This window comes from Rhynchophorus ferrugineus, unplaced genomic scaffold (genome assembly GCF_030347505.1).
Source record: "Rhynchophorus ferrugineus isolate W39M unplaced genomic scaffold, kcgeb_rfMv2 rfM1, whole genome shotgun sequence".
NCBI classification, from domain to species: Eukaryota; Metazoa; Arthropoda; class Insecta; order Coleoptera; family Curculionidae; genus Rhynchophorus; species Rhynchophorus ferrugineus.
This window is the reverse complement of record NW_027472580.1, coordinates 2,007,883-2,029,496: the sequence shown is the minus strand read 5'-3', so window position 1 is coordinate 2,029,496 and position 21,614 is coordinate 2,007,883. Positions and strand designations below refer to the sequence as shown.

At 32.7% G+C, this 21,614-nt stretch overlaps 1 protein-coding gene and 2 long non-coding RNA genes across 4 annotated transcripts; 2 read left to right on the top strand and 1 right to left on the bottom strand.

Annotated features, from left to right (window-relative positions):
- Positions 1 to 18,844: 18,844 nt before the first annotated feature.
- LOC143206773 (uncharacterized) lies at positions 18,845 to 19,759 on the bottom strand. The gene is made up of 2 exons (XM_076419468.1): positions 19,626 to 19,759; positions 18,845 to 19,567 (listed from the first exon to the last, which is right to left on the bottom strand). The coding sequence occupies exons 1-2, from the start codon at positions 19,689 to 19,691 to the stop codon at positions 18,881 to 18,883; spliced, it is 753 nt and encodes a 250-aa protein (XP_076275583.1). The 5' UTR covers positions 19,692 to 19,759; the 3' UTR covers positions 18,845 to 18,880.
- A 55-nt stretch (positions 19,760 to 19,814) lies between these two features.
- On the top strand, positions 19,815 to 20,440 carry LOC143206774 (uncharacterized). 2 transcript variants are annotated; one of them, XR_013008519.1, is made up of 3 exons: positions 19,815 to 19,985; positions 20,051 to 20,201; positions 20,248 to 20,440. It is a non-coding gene; the product is annotated as an uncharacterized LOC143206774 (long non-coding RNA). The 2 variants fall into 2 exon arrangements; XR_013008520.1 differs by having other exon boundaries at positions 19,815 to 19,989; positions 20,129 to 20,201; positions 20,248 to 20,435.
- On the top strand, positions 20,441 to 20,953 carry LOC143206775 (uncharacterized). Its single transcript, XR_013008521.1, has 2 exons — positions 20,441 to 20,723; positions 20,827 to 20,953. It is a non-coding gene; the product is annotated as an uncharacterized LOC143206775 (long non-coding RNA).
- Positions 20,954 to 21,614: the final 661 nt, after the last annotated feature.

Here is a 21,614-nt window from a genome sequence, read left to right as displayed (position 1 = left end):
TCCTTCCTTTTTCAAGGTAGTCAATGGAAATTATTCCATGCGCATCCCAAAATACAGACGCCATAACTTTGCCAGCCGACTGTTGCGTTTTCCCACGCTTTGGAGCGGGTTCATCGTGTTCAGTCCACTCGGATGACTGTCGATTGGACTTCGGAATGAAATTATGGAGCCATGTTTCATCCATTGTCACATATAGACGCAAAAACTCTGGTTTATTATGCTTGATCATCTTCAAACACTGCTCCGAATCGTCAACTCGTCTTTGTTTTTGGTCAAAAGTGAGCTCGCACGGCACCCATTTTGCACAGAGCTTTCTCACACCCAAATATTCGTGAATGATATGATGTACACGTTCAATTGATATCTTTAGAGTGCCTGCTATTTCATTCAATTTCAATTTACGGTCATTCAAAATCATTTTGTTGATTTTTTAATGTTTTCGTCGGTAACGACCTCTTTTGGGCGTCCAATGGATTCACCGTCTGCGGTGCACATTTCACCACGTCTTAATTTTGTTGATTTTCCTTCCAGTGTTCAGAAACTCGGCATCAATCCAAGTTTTTGCTTCAACTATATTTTTTCCCTTCAAAAAGCAATATTATATTAACACGTGAAATTCCTTTTTATCCATTTTTTTCACAATAACAAAAGTTGCTTCACTCAAAATAGTATAATTCACAAACTATTGATCCGACAGCTGTTAAATTTATTCACGCATCTTTTGAGGGTTAGGGCTAATTAAAAATATATGGATTTAATTCTAGTAGCGCGAACTATGTGTCAGGTCGGGGACTTTTCAACTGACATGTTACTTGTAACCATTGTTACTCCTTCACATTTAGAGATATCGCTGGTATAAACACATTATTTGTACAAGGACGCTTTTGATAAGGAGCTGTATTAACAGATATGGGTGACTGTCTGTCTATTTGTATAACATATTATATTTTAATTGTGACTCTATACACTCCTTCTTCATATAAACTTTAACTAATTCTCCAAATCTCAGCCAAATCTTACCCATTTTTGTGAGGACTATATCCTTAAAAAGGAAGGCAGTTTTTTGACTTAACACATTAATTATATTCAAAACTTTAGCTAATAATAATTAGTACTGGTAAATAAGGGTGAACAACATACCTTTTATCATATCTTAAGATGTCAAATCATAATCCAGCAAACTGTATTTTTGGGGAAATTTACTCTGTTCAATTTATTTAATGTTGTTGAGCTCAGTTCGAAATGAATTAAATTTCCTTGAGGCACAAAATAAACTATTGGCTTTTGAGTTAAATTCTTGGACTCAATTGACTTTTCAACGCCTTCACCACACTTACCTTCCTCGTGACTTATTATATCACACTTCTTCCTGGACCTCTGCAAAAACCCACCACAGATTTTCGAACCAACTGAAGAACAGCCTACTGGGTCACATAAAAAAACTCTCAAATAATCAAATCCAAATTAAGAAGAACTTCTTATAAAAAAGTTCTAAGATGAGTACTAAAAACCCAGTTTAAACGATATGATCATGCACTGATGAGATTAAACCAAGTATTGAAGGAAAGTCGATAATTATATAAATAGAAATGCAAGAAATGATATTTTAACTTAAGTTTAAAGTCAGTGAAAAACAAAATCTTACAAATTGTCTCGTTTACATGACATTAAATTTTTTTCAATAAGAGCAAAGAAATGGAAAATCGTTATAAAAATACATACATGAAATTGAAATTCACAATCTTTTTTTCTGGATTCTCTAGATTAGTTCATTAATCCTTGTTTCCTTCGACACAAACACTTATATAATATAATTAATAATATAATTAATGAATGTTACAACTATACAAAATGTAGTAATAAAATGCACAGAGTAGACCATGTGTCGTTAATAAAAACGACAAAATCTTCGGCGAAACAAAATAGTCACGCACCTGTCGGATATTGCATTATGATTCCATATGGAGATAAAATAAATCCCATCATTCAAAGCCGTCCAAACGTATCAAGAGGAGAGTTAATTAAAACAAAATCAAAGCCAATAGATAATTAATTTTAATTTACCCATTAGTTACTGGTAAAGTTGGAATTGAATAGCATTTTTTATCTTTATAAATGTTAGAATATTATTAATGGGATATATTATGTGACCAATGAGCAATATTTTTAATTATAATTAACAACAAATAATGACACCTTACTATAATATTTTATAATCTTTGGTGTGAGCTTTTCCCTTCTGTTCACAAGAGAAAAACCGACAAAATTAAAAACCATTTTATTTAAAATAAGCTTAAATTACAGAGAAAACACGGGTAGAATAAACTGGTAATTGACGACAATCTTTACACTGTCAACTGACACAAACTGTATGCTCCCTTAACTAGGTATCTAAATATTCTTAATGAATCGTGTGAAGACTAGTGGTTAGTTGTTTATACAGTTTGTCAAAAAGTCTCAACAAAATATCATCGTATTTGTCTGGATCCACAGCCGGAGAGATATACCTGGGAATAAATTGGTTGATAACCTCGCCAAAGATAGCAACTTTACAAATGATCAACACATTTTAAATATATTATATTACAAATATCCTAATTATGCAATCCAATTATATTGAATCAATTATATTGTCCAATTGATGAAGACCTATATCCGCCTCCCATATTTTAAGAAAATGCCATATTTCATAAGTCATATTTCGATTCATGTAAATCTCTTCTCTATACATCTACGGACTGCCACTTTGCTGCTAGATTAGGAGAGATCAGGGAGATAAATGTTGATTTATTCGAATAAATTGATGATACTTCGCAGATATACACAACACACCGTTATTTCACACCAACCTGGGCTAATTTAGTCGATCTTTATAATGCATATAAATACAATTCATACAATCTGGCAACTTTGTCCATTTTTTATACAAAAACCTGAGTTATAAAAAATAAAAAACATCCACAACCCACCTATCATCATCAGCTTCTCAAAGCGCAGCAAGAGTCCTCGATCTCATTATTCTACAGGACGTATCGTCCGGCCCTTCTCAAACTCTGGAACTGCGCCACCACTCAAGTCCCACTCACAAGATTCAAAAAAAGACCGAATGAAAGAACTACAAATCTCTTCTCTTGACCAACGTAAAAAGTTTGGAGCAGTCCTCCTGGACCTAACCAAAGCTTTCGATAAGGCCTGGCACGACGGTTTGATCGCAAAATGCGTACGGAGACTTAACCGGTCTCATCAAGTCCTATCTATCGGATAGATATTTCCAGGTCAAAAATACCAGAAGACTTTCCAGTCGAAAACAAATCAACTTCTTTATTTAACCTTCTTTATTTGAATATGAATGAAATAGCAGACACTCTAATGATATCAACTGAACGCGTACATCATATCTTTCACGAATATTTGGATATGAAAAAGCTCTGTGCAAAGTGGGTGGCCGTGCGACCTTACTTTTAATCAAAATCAATGACGAGTTGGTGATTCGGAGCAGTGTTTGAAGATGATCAAGCGTAATAATAATATTTTTGCGTTGATATAAGACAATGGATGAAACATGGCTCCATCATTTCACTCCGAAGTCCAATCGACAGTCATCCGAGTGGACTGCACACGATGAACCCGCTCCAAAGCGTGGGAAAACGCAACAATCGGCTGCCAAGTTTATGGCGTCTGTATTTTGGAATACGCATGGAATAATTTTCATTGACTACCTTAAAAAAGAAACGACCATCAGCAGCGACTATTATATAGCGTTATTGGACCGATTGAAGGACGAAATCGCCGAAAACGGCCGCATTTGAAGAAAAAAAAAGTGCTGCTTCATCAAGACAATGCACCGTATCGCAAGTTAGTGAAAGCGATGGCAAAAATCCATGAAATGGACTTCGAATTGCTTCCTCATCAACCGTATTCTCCAGATCTGACCCCAGCTACTATTTTATGTTCTCAGATATCAAAACAATGTTCGCCGGGACGAAATTTTCGTCGAATGAATAGGTGATCGCCGAAACTGAGTCCTATTTTGAAGCAAAGGAAAAATCGAACTACAAAAATGGTATCGAAATGTTGGAGGGTTGCTATAATCAGTGTATCACCCTTGAAGGGAATTATGTTGAATAAAAAACTAATTTTGCCAAAATTTTGATCTGTCATAATTTTTAATTCGGTGGATTAGTCCTCCACATGATACCACCATGTAAAAAAACACTCTAGCTCATAGGTGGTATGGAAAAAATTTATGTGAATATAATAAAACACAACCCTAACCTACAAATTGTTATAACTGTATAATTAATTGCAGTTTTAAGTCATTTGATAATTTATACATTAGATGTACTGTAATGTTAAAATAAATTATATTTTATAACAGTATTTTTTAATTTAATATTATAATTTTGTATTTTTAACAGTTTAATTATTTTATTTATATTAGAATTTTGTTGTGTGTGAAAGCCAAAATTAACTAAAACTCACAGTTGATGCGGCAACATTGCGACGCTTTTATGTCGTCAATTCAGATGACGTGAGTTCACTGCTGTTATGAATAGACAATATGTATGTTTAAAGAAATCAAAGCTTTAAAAATGTATTAAAATCCGTTGAGTAGTTTTCGAGAAAAAAAAAACAAAGTGCTTTTAAGTTAGCTTTTCACAGCACCAATCACTACATAGTATAAAACAAAGTCGCCTTTTCTGTCCCTATATCCCTATGTGCGCTTAAATCTTTAAAACTACGTAACGGATTTTGATGCGGTTTTTTTCAATAGATAGAGTGATTCAAGAGGAAGGTTTATATGTATAATACATGCATAATATACTAAGGCAACATTGCTAATTTTAGAGGTTTCTAACGTGATGTCGTAAATTAACCTATTTTTTTAGGCTTATTTAGCAATTAGCAAAAACGCTGCCTAACCCTACGAGTTAGATCAAATTAATGTACTACAGTATTGTACACCATCAAAAGGTCTACAAAAAAGTCCGCGATGGTATATGTTTATCTTTTAGGGATAACCTACATTAACCATTTTTATTGTTTACTTTTTACGTGAGAAAATGGCTTATTTGCGAAGCTATTTTAAGCAATACGGCATTAATCCTTATCGAGTTAAGTACCTTAAATACAGTGTGCAATTAATATAGATCAATATGGTTCCTTACAGCATGTAAATTAAACAAATATTTTCGGAGATATTACAAATTTAAAATTTGCGTTTAAAAATGTGTAATGTAATAAAAATTGTATGAATTTAGATATTCCAAAGATAGCAGGAAATCTTCATAGTAAGTATAGGGGAAGAGGAATTGTTTTACTCCAAATTTAATGCGTGCAGGCCAAGGGCAGTAATGAATGAACCAAAAATACTGGATCGATTTTAATCATGTTTTCATTGAGTGACATAGGCATATATATTTTATTCCCGTGCAAAGTCGGAGCGGGCCGCTATGTTTTTATATACACCGTTCATATTTTTTCTGTAGTGTATTTAATTTAGTATCAGCATTGCACCCGTGCGAAGCCGGGGCGGGTCGCTAGTATGATATAAGCCTAAATGTAACCACCACTAAAAACGTACATTATCACTAGTATTGTGCAAACAGTATTTTAACAAGATACTTAAAATGCAAGAACACGTATTATTGTCGAGATAAAAGATGAATTCAGATCGTAGCGTGGTCAATAAGTAAAGGATGGCGTTGCGAAAACGGCGTCGATTTTGCTGCTAAGTGACTGTGCGGCGCCAGGAAATAAGGCGCTACGACCAAAAAAAAATGAAGCACATATGCTATTTCTAGTAGCTTCTTTGAAAAAGTGGCAACAGGTTTTACGAGTGGCAAGAAGTATATTATCGTTGCGTAATAGAGTAGTTCTCTTCAGCGTTTTAAAATCGCTCGGGCATCGGCTATCGACGGCACCATGAAAAAACACCGTCGTATTTTTCACTTTCAATGGAGAATTTTCCATCATTCAAATATTCGTAATTTTAATACAACGGTTAAATACCATGTGTTTCGGTAATTACTTTCTGGTACTACTGACACATTTTACTATAGTTCATCCAAAGTATCAGTGAACTCATATCATCAAGAGATATATAGTCCGTTCAAAAACACAGTGAACTCACATTATCTGAATTAACGTCGCAATCTAATATAATTTATTTTAACATTATAGTACATCTATTGTATTGTAGCGACCTTGAGGCATGTCGAATTTTGCATCGTGAAATAACGGTCAATAAAGTACCCAGGATGTTGAATAGAACACGATAACGAATAGCTGGCAACCCCGAGAAGTTTATCTGGGATGTTATTGAAGGATATTTCAATCATTCAGTAACCGACCATCGTTTGGTTTATAGATCGTTGGGTCTCCAGATAATACCGCTGCCACCCGTTTCATCTATTTTGTATTTTCTTCATTTTTTATATTGCCAATAAATAACGGTCACATAATGTAAACACCACTGTTTCATTTCGTTTTATCTCCATTAACCGAGCCATATCATTTACCTCAAAGTATATATGATCGAAGGAGTTTAAAAGTACAATTAATTATACATTCCTAGTAGTTTGTATGTTAGGGTTATGTTTTATTATATTTACATTGAACTCTTTTCCTATCTACCTATATCACCAATTAGTTAAAATTCTTGGCGCATTTTTTATATAGTGGTTTCCCCTGGAGGCCTAATCCAACTAATTAACAATTGTATATCCAAGTAATATATTTTACTTTCATTGGAGAGCATATTTACCTTTTACGCTTACTTCTTACTTTCGGTACAGTATTTCGGTGTAAAAGTCACTTTTATATCACTGTATTTCTCCTTAGTTTGTTCTGTTTCTACCTGTATACAACTTTCTTTTCTCCCTAATGCATTTGCCATATCTGCAAAAGAGTTAGTGTGCTTTCTATCCTCACACATTTTAACCAAATATTCATGTATATTCTGAAAAATTACATACATATCTGTGCTCATGAAACTTTCACACTCTACAATAAGATTTCGTACAGTTATTGTATATTAACTATATGCTCACCTTTCCTTTCATAATCCCATATTCAGAAAATTTCATTCAAGTGAATAACTAAGATCTAAACGAATTTACAAATTGCGGCAGGCAATCCATATAATCAATACGGTGAATTTGAGATATTTTAGTGACTATGAAATAATTGTAATAAAAATAATTCCTTTGAATTAATTATAAATATTCAGCGCAGCTGTAACACACTAAGAATATTTTCAATAAAAACCACAGCAACTTAGTATTAGTATATAAATACTTAGCTCCTAAGGCATTTTATTGGCAAGGGGGGCCTCTATTATCTCGTTCTAGTTTGAAATAACTGATTAGTAAAATAATAGGGTAAAGAGATTAAAATTGAGAGTTATAAATAGTAAAATACTTTTGACTGTTTTTATGGCAATAATAGGTAATATTTCGATTACTCTTTCTCTTTCTCTTTACTATTTCGATTTTTGTTAAAATTATTTTTGTTCAATAATAAATAAAGCATTTACCTTATTTAAAAACTTACACTAGACTTACATAAGACTAAATTCATTAAAATAGTATTTTGTATTTTGTATATATAATATAAACATAATATAATATATAATATAACATAAGACAGAAGACTACTAAGAGTAATAAAAAAATATTCGGGATGAAGCTATATGACATTTCCCACACGTTGATACAATTAAATATGTAAAACGCAAGTAACTAGGCCAGTTTGCACAGAAATTGTTCTTTATATATCACTCCGAACCTCATAAACCATGTCGGTCGCATTTAACGTTCATTTCATTCTCTGGCGTTATAGCATGTGTTGAAATTCGTTGGCCTATGCGTCTTTAGTGCTCCACTTTATACAAGGCTGCTTTGATCATTGATAAAACCCTTTTGTTTTTTCTAATACGCAGAGAGTTTATTTTTGAAATTAATTGCTTGTCTATTTGAACAGTTGAAATCGAATTTAAGCCTATAGTGAAATACACGATTGTCGAGATTATGCAAAAAAATTGTTTAGGCGTAGCACAAAACGTTAGCTAATAACCGAAACGAACGGAAGCAAGGATTAGGAATGTTGAAAATATCTTTCTTTGTGGTATCGATGTCTGTAAGTATCAGGAGGATGAGGTTATTAGGGGCTAGTCATATATTTTGGCCATTTTGTTGATATATATATATATATATATATATATATATATATATATATATATATATATATATATATATATATATATATATATATCCTGCTGACATGGACATGGTCATAAATTTATGTTTGTGATTGTTTAACATTTATTATTGTCCTTAGGCAAAATCCGACAAGGAAAATGATCGCAGTCACACCAGCAACCAGGCTGGATGAGACCCCAGGTCTTCTGCGAAGATTTCTAAGTTGATTACTCGCCAGTCGATAGGCTTAATGCCGAGGACCGTGATCCGGAGCCCACGTTAAACTGTAGGTCCAGTCCAGATAAACCCTCGTTGATAAAAGGAGACTTCAATATATTAAAAAAGATAGTATAATAAAAATATAAATAAAAATAAAAATAGTACATAAAAATAAACCGGCAAACGTTGTTTTAACGCTTTGCTTGCTTTATTATATTTCAAATCGCCGCTTTTTATTAGTCTGGTTGAAAATTCTAAAGTCATTAGATGAAGTTAAAAACACATTGCGTCTCTAACCAGTTATTTGGAACTAGAATGAGATAATAGAGACCCCCTTTGCCAATAAATTGCCTTAAAGAAGTAAGTTTTGATATTGTTAAATACTAAGTTGCTACACTGAATATTTGCAAGCAAACTACCAAAAAGATCTTAAAACTAATCACTGATAAAAAGTAATAAAATCATTCTAACCAAAAATAGCGACGGAAACAGTCAATAGTAAAAAGTAATCAATTACTAAACAGTCGATTTCAGTCGTTAGGTCCCAACACTAGTTCACTTCAATCTTCTGATTTTCTGCGTGTTGTCCAGTAGCTGTATTGCTTCCACGTTGCTGTGGTTTAGTAACCTTTTTTCACGTTTTAAGGCGAAATCTTGGATCACTTATTAGATCCATTTGATTCTAGAGGATCGTGCAGCTCTTCGTTGGTTACGTAGCGATAAGCATTGGTAACTAATCATAGAATTTTTTTTGGGTGCATTAGATTACTAGTTGGTTTAATATTTTAGTGCAACCCCATATTTACATCCCATAGATCCAAATTGGCTTTGTGACTGACTGATAAACCACTACCTGTGAATTCAGGTTAAATTGAGAGTATCTTCCGACTAACCAGTACATTTACATGACTTTAAATCTAATCTTCTCTGCTTTCTGTCTAACATTATGTTTCCAGTGTGATCTACCATCAAGATATATTCCAAGATATTTAGCTGATTCTGCTTAAGGAATCGAGCATCCGAGAAGTGATATAATTATGTTTTGTCATTTCGCCGCAACGCAAAATTAACATGCACATATTTGAGATGATAAGCTGTATTTTCGAGTTTCTAGTCCATTTGTAGTTCTTGTTAACCGCTAGTTGTACTTTTTCTACAGCCTTAGACAGAGATGCATCTTTTGCACTGATAACTGTATCGTCGACAAATTAGCACCAAAATGTATACAACAATATTTATTAACTATTAAAAGAAACAATTGAATATCCGCAATATTATATCTGTTAATTGACCTCGTATAAATAAATTTTTATGTCCTAATTTTACATGACCGAAAGATGCGAGATACAAGGATCGTTACCAAAAAAACCACAGGTATCTCTTTACAAGCCCACAAAGTATTAATAACAGCCATTAAAACAAAAACGCGTCGGGTTATTTAACACTTTCTTTTCCGTTGAAAACAGATACCCTGTATTTTTATGGGTGATAATTATGAAATTTTCGAAAACAACAAACGAAATTCGCATTGTTTTTTATAACATTTAAATATCGCTAATTAAGTTTAGGTCCGAAATCTTAGATCTAAACTTTATGAACATTTTTTTTATTTACATCTTTCATTAAATATGCTTAGTACAAACTTAATTTATGAAAATTATATACTTCGTATAATCTTAATTTATAAATTAATTTATTACTGCTGTTCTACTACTGTTGTACTTGTATTAACACACAAGCTCTAGTCCATTTGTAGATCTTGTTGACTGCTAATTATACTTTTTCTACAGTCGGAGGCAGAAATATATTTTGCCATGATAACTGTGTCGCCGGAAAATGTCCCAAGTACTGTTCCTTTAGTTGTTGGTATATCAGCAGTATAGAGCAGATACAGGAGTAATTCCAAGACACTACTCTGTGGAATTTCAGCCGAAATAGGTTTAGGTGTTGATAATGCTCCGTCATTCAAGATTTTCAGTTTTCTTTCGAAAATATATGATTCCAGCAGTCGACAGTGATTCCGTCCAAATGGGGCACTACTAGCAAATCTAACAAAGATATCCTCCAGAGATGAAATATTATTCCAGACCATCAATTTGGCTTCCGTAATAAACACGGAACAACAGAACAAATACTTAGATTAGTTAACCAAAGTAACAAAAACATAAACGATAAAAAATACGCTGCATTTCTCTATATTTCTCAGGCCTTCGACAAGTTGTGGCACACTGGACTGCAGGTTAAATTGAAAACGATTTTGCCCCCAACACACTTTCAACTGCTGAAATCGTAACTCACAGACAGACATTTTATAGTCAAACAGGGTGACAAATACACCGACCTTCATCCAACATATTCTGGTGTTCCGCAGGGCCGTGTTCTTGTCTCATTGTTGTATCTGTTGACCTACTGACCTCAAGAAATACTACTGTTGCAATATATGCTGACGATACAGCGGTTTTATCATCAGACAAGGATCCAATATTAGACACAAGAAACCTCCAACTACATTCTAACAAAGTCGAATTGTGGTTGAAAACGTGGCGTATCAAAGCAAATAAGGCAAAATCTACTCATGTGACATTCACCCATTGTAGAAGAACATGTACCTCAGTAAAATTGAATAACCATGAACTTCTGCAAGCAGACAACGTTAAATATCTGGTAATGGATTTTGATCGACGTTTGACATGGAAAAAACATATAATGACAAAACGCAAACAGTTTGGGCTTAAACTAAACCAAATTGGGCACTACTAGCAAATCTAACCAAGATATCTTCTAGAGAATTCAGAATAAAGTGTTGCGAGTCATCGTCGATGCCCCATATTACGTGTCCAACAAACTGATTCAGCGCGATATCCCCTTAGAACCCATAACAAGTGTGATTCGAACTGTTAGTGCGAAGTACTCTGAAAGACTATTAGTGGATCCCAATGCACTTGCCAAACATGTAAATGTGCGCGATGACAGTGTAATGCATGGGCTCAAACGCAAACTACCATACGAACTGATTAATAGACATATATAGTTTAAAATAAGTTAGAATAGTATCTAGAATAAGATTTAGATTATAAGTTGTACAGTAGATCACTTACTGAAGTGATTGCCCACGGGCAGATTGTTATATTATGTATAGTAGAGTAGATATAGGAGTGGTCCCAAGACACTACCCTGGGGAACTCCAGCCGAAATAGGCTTAAGTGTTGAGAATATCCCTTCATGCAAGACGTTCAATTTTCTTTCGAGAAGATATTATTCCAGCAGTCGATAGTAATTCAATATAGCAATAAGTCAATAGCAATTTTATCATTATGTAGCTTTTCAACAACCGCTGTTACTCTGTGTACTTGGTCGTTACGTAAGTCATGAGCAGCAAAGTAAACCTATAAGATCTAACTTGTTCTGCCGTTTTGTCAGGAATTTTAAACATAGTTATCGAGCAAGCTTAAAACATCCCGGAACATGTTTCAGTCTCAGAGTGGCATTGAATATGTATGTTAACATAATGACTGCTTTTCGTGGCATCTCTTTCAGTAACCCAGGTGAAATATCATCAATTCCGGGAGCATTTTCAGGACTAAGATTTTTGCCAATTTCTGTGGCAACTTCCATTGATGAAATCAGATTTATAGCTACATCGGGCTGATAAACAGGATTTATTTTTACTGTAGACTCTATATCATTCGGTTGAAACATGTTAGCAAAATATTCTTCATATAATTCTTTTCGTCGTTGCATCGAACCCGTTCATATCGATCATTTTTATAGGCGGTATTAAATTCTAAAGTATATTCTATCGGTTTTCTAAAGGTGGTATTAACATGTTCGCTGCTGATTTGGGATTAAATACTTACCCTAGAAGCCCACTACGTTTTTCCTGATTACAAAAATAAAATATTCCTAATAAGATATTTTAACGTGTGTCCTGTCTAGATTTTAATATTTTTTGACAATTTTTTTTGAGTGTCACGCGGCAGGGCGTGATCGACACTGAGGTCAAATTTTATTGCCAAGGACCGAACAACGCGCGAGCGCGTGTCGAATGAAAATGCACAAAATTGGAAAATACATTGTTGATTAAAAGATATAATTTAATATACCATAATAATATTATATATATGATGGGAATGAACCAACTACTAAAACAAAATAAAAAAATATGCAGCAGAAAATCGAGAAAAAATTACTAAGTAAATGTTACTACAAAGAAACAAAATATATATTCAAGTAAATTGAGAAGTCAATAGAAATAAATGAACGACCATAAGCTAATACAAATTTTCACTAAAACTCACAAAATAAATCCTATTCAGATAAATCATAAGAGGTCACTCATGACTAATTTTTGCACAGTCTAAACAGTAACCAAGATATCCAGGACATAAATAGTGCCTTTTCTTTCTTCTTTTGTAAATAATAACTTTTACATTGCTTTCTCATTACCTTTCGTGCTTTCTTCTCCTTTCGTATTTTCAAAACATGTTCGCTGATAAACGCTCTGGAAGTAGGTTTAGACGGATCCTTTAGTAACCTTTTTATGACAAACGAAAGTCTTAAATTGGAGTAAGATTGCCTGAATATTTATTGTAAGATTAGGGCATGTTTCATATCTATTTTTCCACTTCTAGGACGAGAGTAATACATATGAATGAAAAAGGAAAATATTTAAACAAAGCGCAGTATCAGAAAATACCGATACAACTGTAAGGGCACACTGCTAGTGCCGCAGTAAATACAAAGCTTAGAAAGACCATCGCACATTATGCCCTAAAGCGTAATTAGCGTGCAAATTTTGGCGAAATGTTTCGCGACGTTCAATATGTAGATGTCGCTATCTTTAACATATTAAGATCCGCGACGATTCTACGATGTGTTTATTTTGTACGCCATTTTCGATGTGCCCTATATAGAGAACAGTGTGGTTAGATTTTTATAAAGTATAGTAGTTGAAATACATTCTCGTTCTAGGAAGTGTTGTGTACCCGAATGCACAGATAGTGAGGAAATGCATATTCGTTTTCCGTTAAAAAAGTACCCGGCAATCTTTAAGAAATAAGTAGAACCTTAGAAATCCTAAACTGGTTGTGTTAAACATGAAATAGATTGATGATCGTTACCATGTCAGACACTTTTGTGATACATTTAAACTTTCCTTTAAGTACTTTTTACAACAATTTAGTGATGACGAAAATAATACTACGAGCCCAGTATATGTGCAAATGGAAGTGGATCAAAATCAAAATGATATAGAAGATAAATCAAAGGAGTCAGTCACATTTCTGTTCATAATTGTTACCATTAATTTCTAAACTGTCTTACTTTATTTGTAGTGCCTATTTCCATCGTTCCAGGCCCACTACCAAGGTGTTCGAAGAAAGTATCATCGACATTTGAACAAAACTCTAAAAGGTAATAGTAAAGTTTGTATTCATTCAGCCAATATCCCCCTTCCTGCTCATTCTTACCGTTAATTACTTGACTATAATTTCAATCCAGATGTTTCTATAATAGCAAACAAAGTTTTACGTTTTACAATAGTGTACATCTCAGGTTATTTAGTAAAACTTTTGATAAAAGAAATTAAGTGTGACAGATAATTATGAATACATTAGTAGATCCACAAATTGAGACTGATTCTACAGAGGGAGAACAATATCTCGTGCCCCAGACTACAACAAAATTATTTTATTATACTGTCAGTAAGTCTTTGATTTATGTCTTATTTTATTCAGCGATTTTGCCACGTCGATAATAGAACAAACTTTTTGTCAACTGTTTAAAAAAAAGTAAATTCAAAACCCTTCAATTGTACACTCCATAATGATCTTTTGGATAAAATATTAAAAGTTCTAACAAGGTGTGCTATATAATTTTGAGTAAAACAGGTGAACAGAATATTAAGAGGGAAATATTCAAAGTTTGCTTTCAATATAAGAAAACAAAAAGACGTAACTCTGATAGATCCTATTAAATTGATGGCACTAAACAAGTATGAAAAAGGAAAAAGACGGAAGAGGTCATTTTGATTTGCAATGCACCAAAGTTTTTTGCTTACGATTTTATAAATATGTATATAAAATTTATACTTTGTAATTATATTTATTTTGATAGATTATATATATATTTATTTATTTTTAAATATTATATTTATATTTAATTGAATTTTATTTAATAAATTTATTTCAGAAAAAAATGTTTTTTATTTAAATTTCATTGGTCAATTAAACATGACGTTAAGGATGTCACGTTACGTCAACATTACTAATGATCCAATCAAATGGCTTCACAGTAAACTATTTTTCTTACAGGTGCCTATAATGGAGATTTAAATTGACCAATCAAATTACTTGAATGGCCCATTATGGCGCTCTCTGGATGTTGGACAAAGCAAAACTTTGCGCCAGAGTTCCCTATTGAGTTGCATCTCTATTACTCTATGGTGCAATGGAAGTATCACATTACGCTGTAGCGCGTTATTGGCAGCGAACATGTTAAATAATAAATCTCCGTTTCCTCTTATTTTTTGTCCTCTCTGTTTCCACTTACATATCTTACAAAGCAGCTGTATTTATATTATTTTATGTTTTTATAACTATACATTGATTATTAATTCTCTTAAACGTTGTTTTGTCCACAGAATTTCTAGTTCTGTGCCGTACTCTTCTAGTTTTTCGTCTTTCTTTTAACAATTCCCTAATTTCAAGGGAACTTGCCAAACGATTTCGAAATGTTGAAGAAATTTGAGATTGAATCGATGATTGGACCGCTGTCAAATCCACATAGTTCTTTCGGCACGATATTGCCAGGTTTTCAGAAAGATGGGAAAATGTTATAGAAAATATTGTAAAATATTTTGGTAAAATAGGTCTTACACGTTTTCCCCATAAATGCGTTTTTACATTTAAGAAAAAGATCAGAATACATGCAAGCCAACGTTAATAATGTGTTTATGCTAAACCTAATAAATGAAATATTTCATTATAGTAAGTTATTACACCAAAAAATTATAATGCCAATCTATTTAAAATTTGTTGGTATTTGAATACGCACTTTTTTTATGATATGCACATAACCTATAATCTAAATGGAATATTATTGCTAAACGACAACATTATTATGCAAAATATCCCATTTACCATACCATATATCTCACATAGTTTCTTTAAGGCTAAACAAACACTCTTTACTTATTTTATTCGTGTGATTATTGCTTTTAAACGACTTCGGTTTTCTACCTAAATAGTCCCGATTCAGGTAAAATCTTCGTCAGCAAAATTCCGAAAATAAACAAAAAAATATTGACTTATACTATATATACTTAGCCTTGACCCTACTATATCCATAAAAACAAAGAATAGAGTTGTAGTGGTTCCTCCACCGACATATGTACTGACAACGCTGATATCCCTGATTATATATAAGATATTTATAAATAGACAACAAATAAAAATGTAAACAAAACATACATATTTTTATATATCTGTATTCCCATGGTACATTTTGACACGTTGTATTTGCTATAAATAGATAACCATGAATACAATAAAATGTATTGCAAGTATTAACGAGTTTAAAATATTTTCACAAAATAAGCAAGAATTATATTTCCCTTCCTTAGTTTACCATGACTCTCTAACCTTAATTTACTTCTTGTATAAACTTACCCCAGATTGAAAATATTCCCACCGGAAGGGTGGTCTTTGATACTTTCGATCTTGTTGATATTTTAAAAATTCTGAAAACAAATATTTGCTTTTTGGGAAAAAACATGCTTGTCATTATGACCTGATGATACATATATTTTAAATGTGTAACAATATGTCTTTTACAAACAGGATTCTACAAAAAAAAATAGTTGGTACTTCATAAATAGCATATTTATTTAAAATAAAAGTAAGTGTAAATACAACATAATGAAATAATTTCAAAGAACAACACCAAACAAAAGTATTATTTTTTAAGTTTCAGAAATACTTAAAACCAATATAAGTTTTTATGAACATTCTTGTAATAATTTTAGTTCCAATGTCATACTAACTGTCACATTCGACAGATGTCAAAAACCAATTTTTTATATATGTGTTTTCTAAATATTAATACCAAAATATTTCTATATTTCTCGTCAATATGTATACCACGTAGAGCATTTTACTTTTAATGTAGCGTTTTTAAAACAGAATAATTGAGAGAAAACTCAATAGGTGTCTCTTGAGAAAAGTTTGGCTACGTCCAATATCTAGATGGGGTTATAATCACCCATTCAGGTAATTTGATGGGTCAATTTACATATCTAATGATAGGCATCTGTAAAGAAAATATTTTGTGAAGATATTTGATTGGTTCTTTGATTAAATTTGTCATGCAAGTGCAGCACGTGACATTCCTGACGTCACATTTCATTGACCAATGAAATTTAAATAAGAAATTCTGAACAATATTCTTAAATATAATTCAATAAATTATTTTACTACATTTTACGTTCCATTAGTGCCTTTAATTTAATAGGATCTATTAGAGTTCTTGTTTTTCTTTTTGTTCTTTATGTTTTGTTATATTGAAAACAAATTCATCATCCACCCTGTTATAAATTTAACAATTAACTCCTTTAATCCAAAAATATGTCATACACTTCATTCATATTCTTAACATAATGATTGAAAAACTTTATGCTGAAAACCATTACGTGTTATACAATGAAAAGGTTTAAAATATATATTTAAAAAAATATGTGTAAAATTATTGTGACATTATTGACATTGCAGAATCTAGGAATAAAATAAAGCAGATGGCTTAGAGACCTACACATAATAAAATAAAACAATCTTGACGGAGTTTCTAATTGTGATATGAGATATTTACCTTTCCTCTAAAAACTTTATCTCACCTTGGTATACCATAACAGAATTAAACCAAAATTTCAATATACTTGTCTTTTGTATTGTATATGTAATTTATATGTAATGTAATGTTGTAAATGTAAATTCAAATGTTGATCATAGAGTAATATATAGAGTGTTAACTTAATATAACAAGTCAATTGAAAGGTCCCTGGCTTACTATAGTAAAACACATTTTTTGGTAAAATTAGTTTTTTTTATTCGACATAATTGCCTTTAAGGGTGATACACTGATTCTAACGACCCTCCAGCTTTTCGATACCATTTTTGTAGTACGATTTGTCCTTTGCTTCAAAATAGGCCTCAGTTTCGGCGATCACCTCTTTATTCGACGAAAATCTCTTCCCAGCGAGCATTCTTTTGAGATCTGAGAACTAGAAATAGTCGCTGGGGCCCAGATCTGGAGAATACGGTGGACGAGGAAGCAATTAGAAGCCCAATTCATGGATTTTTGCCATCGTTTTCACTGACTTGTGACACGGTGCATTATTTTGGTGAAAGAGTACTTCCTTTTTCTTCAAATTCGGCTGTTTTTCGGCGATTTCATCCTTCAAACGGTCCAATAACGTTTTGTAATAGTCGCTGTTGATGGTCCTTCCTTTTTCAAGGTAGTCAAAATACAGACGCCTTAACCTTGCCAGCCGAGCCGTTTTCTCATGCTTTGGAGCGGGTTTATCATGTGCAGTCCACTCGGATGACTGTCGATTAGACTTCTTAGTGAAATTATGGAGCCATGTTTCATCTATTGTCACATATCGATGCAAAAACTCGGGTTTATTACGCTTGATCATCTTCAAACACTGCTCCGAATCATCAACTCGTCGTTGTTTTTGGTCAAAAGTGAGCTCGCGCGACACAGGGCTTTCTCATACTCAAATATTGGTGAATAATGTAATGTGCACGTTCAGTTGTTATCTTTAGGGTGTCTATTATTTCATTCAATTTCAGTTTACTGTCATTCAAAATTAATTTGTGGATTTTTTTAATGTTTTCGTCGGTAACAACATCTTTTTGGCCTCCACTGCGTTCACCATCTTCGGTGCTCATTTCACCACGTTTAAACTTAGCATACTAATCCTTGAAGGTTGATTTTTCTGTAGCAATCTCCGGAAACTCGGCATCAAGCTTTTGCTTCAACTGTACTTTTTTCCTTCAAAAAGCAATATTTTAGCAACACCCGAAATTCCTTTTTATCCATTTTTTGTCACAATAACAAAAGTTGCTTCGCTCAAAATGCTATAATTCACAAACTAATGATCCGACAGCTGTCAAATTTATACACTTATCTTTTGAGGGTTACGGCTAACTAAAGACATACGGATTTAATTTTAGTAGCGCCATCTATGTGCCAGGCCGAGGACATTTCTCCAAAATTGCTCTTTTTTTTAGACCTTTTAATCACAATAATCTTCAAGAATTATATACATATATATCCACCATCGATATTTTTACGCTCAATATCTGCACATACACACAAGCAAATACATAACTAACTTAATTATGATTAATTAAAACTATTAAAAATACAAATCTTTAAACTGTATTTAAAACGGCTTGACATCACTTGATTCTTTTATTAGGACGATTTTTTCCTTTTTTCCTTCTGAGTTTGTAAAATGTCATGAAATTAGCAGCTCGGTTCTTAGCCTCCACATATTTCGATTCGAAATGTTGACGCCTCCATCTGTTATCGCAGAAGAGCACTGTTTTGTTTGGGTGACTTTCCAGTTGCAGCAATAGATGGCGCAACGTTACCACGTCACCTTTTAATTCTTTCAGGCGATCGACGAGTTGTAACTTGAACGAAAAGAAATCGAAATGGCTGAAGTTTGTTGTCGGTGGTCTTTTTCTGGGTTCATATTGTATACATTTATCTTTGAAAACTGATAAATTAGTGGTGCCAAAATGTCCATTCTGTGGTAAAAGTAAATTTGACATTTCGGAGATGTCGTCACATTTGGTATTATTTAAAATAGCGTAACTGCCATTTAGTGATAAAAAATCCGATAAATCATTACTATATTGTGGGGTACGTATCTGATATGAATCGATATTGATATACTGAATGCTAATATCTCGTTTGGATTTCACTTCACTGGCATAACATGACACATCCTTTACTGGCTCTCTTCTTTCCCAATTAACAGTCGTCCGTTCTAGTTTCTTTTTGAAACTGTTCAGTAACAAAACCTCCAACTCTTGAGTAAATACATCTTTACCATCTAAACCATCCTCGCGATTTTCATTCTAAAAGTCATCAGGATGAGAATAGACATGTTTAAAATAGAAGCACGAAGAAACGAACTTGGATTCGAACACAACTGAAAATGTTGGCGATTTTATTTTTGAACTTCTTCAAAAAGGACAACATACTGTCGATTTTTAATTTGTTACATTTTTCTTATGGCGAAATGTCAAACGTCAAACGTCAGTATTTCAGACCATACAATAAAGAAATTTGGAAGTGAAAATTATATGGAAAAACCGGCCCCAGGTTTAAGCTTTTCGGAATCCCCGTTACGCGGCCAAATGTAAATGAAAAATGCAACAGCTATATGTGGGTTTCTCTCTCGTTCGGCCTCGGTATTAATAATTCTAACCTAAGCAGTTAACGGCCATTTTTAGGTCATATAATTTGTATTGTTTATTTACGTCAAGTTTTTCGGTATGTGTTTATATATATATATTTGACAATTACTTTAGATTATTCTGTGTATTTTAATTTATTAGTGTAATAAAAAGAAAACCTTAAGGGGATCTATTATGATCTCCTATGTAGGTCCAGGAAAGTTTGTAATCATTTTAAAGATGAAGAACTATAGAACAAAATGTGGAAAGCCATGGCTGAAACAAGATGTAATTCCTACTAGTAATTTAAATAGTAAGTATTTTGTTAAATAATGATTTATTGCATTGAAATAATTAAGCAATATTTATTGAGATTCTTTACCTTTACTACAAGAGAAGGAACATATGCCCCCAATGGCAATATTAAATCACATAAGTTTTTTGAGGCTGATAGATATATAGGAGATTCTTCTAGCCCAACAATACCCAGAATTAAGTATATAATAAGAAACTTATGTTTATTATTAGAGAATGGAGGTTCTAACTTGAAATTTATATGTTCATTTACAGATAACTCAGCCTCAGTCTCATCAGTTTCGTTTCAGGTTGGATGAAAAACTAATGGCTTTATCCTTATTGAAATGCAGTGGCAGAGGATATAAACTGTTATCGAAGATATTCTGCTTGCCTTCTAGAAGAACATTAATGCAGATACTGAATAAGGTTCCTTTTTGCTGCTGGAGTAATAACCTCTAATTTTTGTCGTTAGTTCAGAGACTTGACTGTATAGACCGAACTACAGTTGTCATATTTGATAAAATGTACCTCAATTTAGGTAGGTTGTTAATTTAGTTGACTCTAAAAAATAATACAACAGAACCACTGATAGTTATATTATTTTATTTTAATGTTTGTTTTAGATTTGTTTTAAATATTAGAGAGAAGATAATATCAGTGGATTATGTGTTTTGGGTAGTGGAGATATCTCTGTGATTATATCAATGTCTTTATGGTCAAGGAAAATTAATGTAATTGTAATATATCAATAAAATATATTTAAATATATTTATTTTATTTTTTTCCCCGTAAAATTAAAATATTTTTTTAATTTCCCGCTAAAATGTTTTACTATACATTTTTAAATTTCCGCTAAACGTTTTTAAATTTCCCGCTGTAACTAACTGTCATACGGCGCATGCATAATTGCCCTCACACGGGGATTCCGAGCATAACTTAGAACCAATTTTAACATAGGAGATGCGCTTCTAAGTTTCTTTATTCTATGATTTCAGACTGATAGGCGACACAACTTCAGACAGTTAGCAAACAGGATAGAAAGATCCAGAAAAAAGACGAAAAAAATCGCAAAACAAGACAAAGAAAAACATAAATGAGTGATTGGTTCTTAAGAATTATAAGGTGGAACGCAAACGGGCAAAAGTCAGAGAGTCTGGGAACTAAAACTATTTTTGAGAACAAATAAAATAAATAAAGCCCTTAAGTCGGAAACTCATTTTTCTAAAAGAAAAACTACATTAAAATAAGAAGTTATGATGCTTATTGTACACTACACATACACCGCTCTACCGGAACATAGATTCCTTAGATTGATATTTGACCACAAACTAAATTGGATCTCTCACATAAACTATATAAAGAGAAAATGTTTGGCAGATATACGATTATTGAAGACTCTTTCTAATCACTATTGGGGTGTTCATAGAAT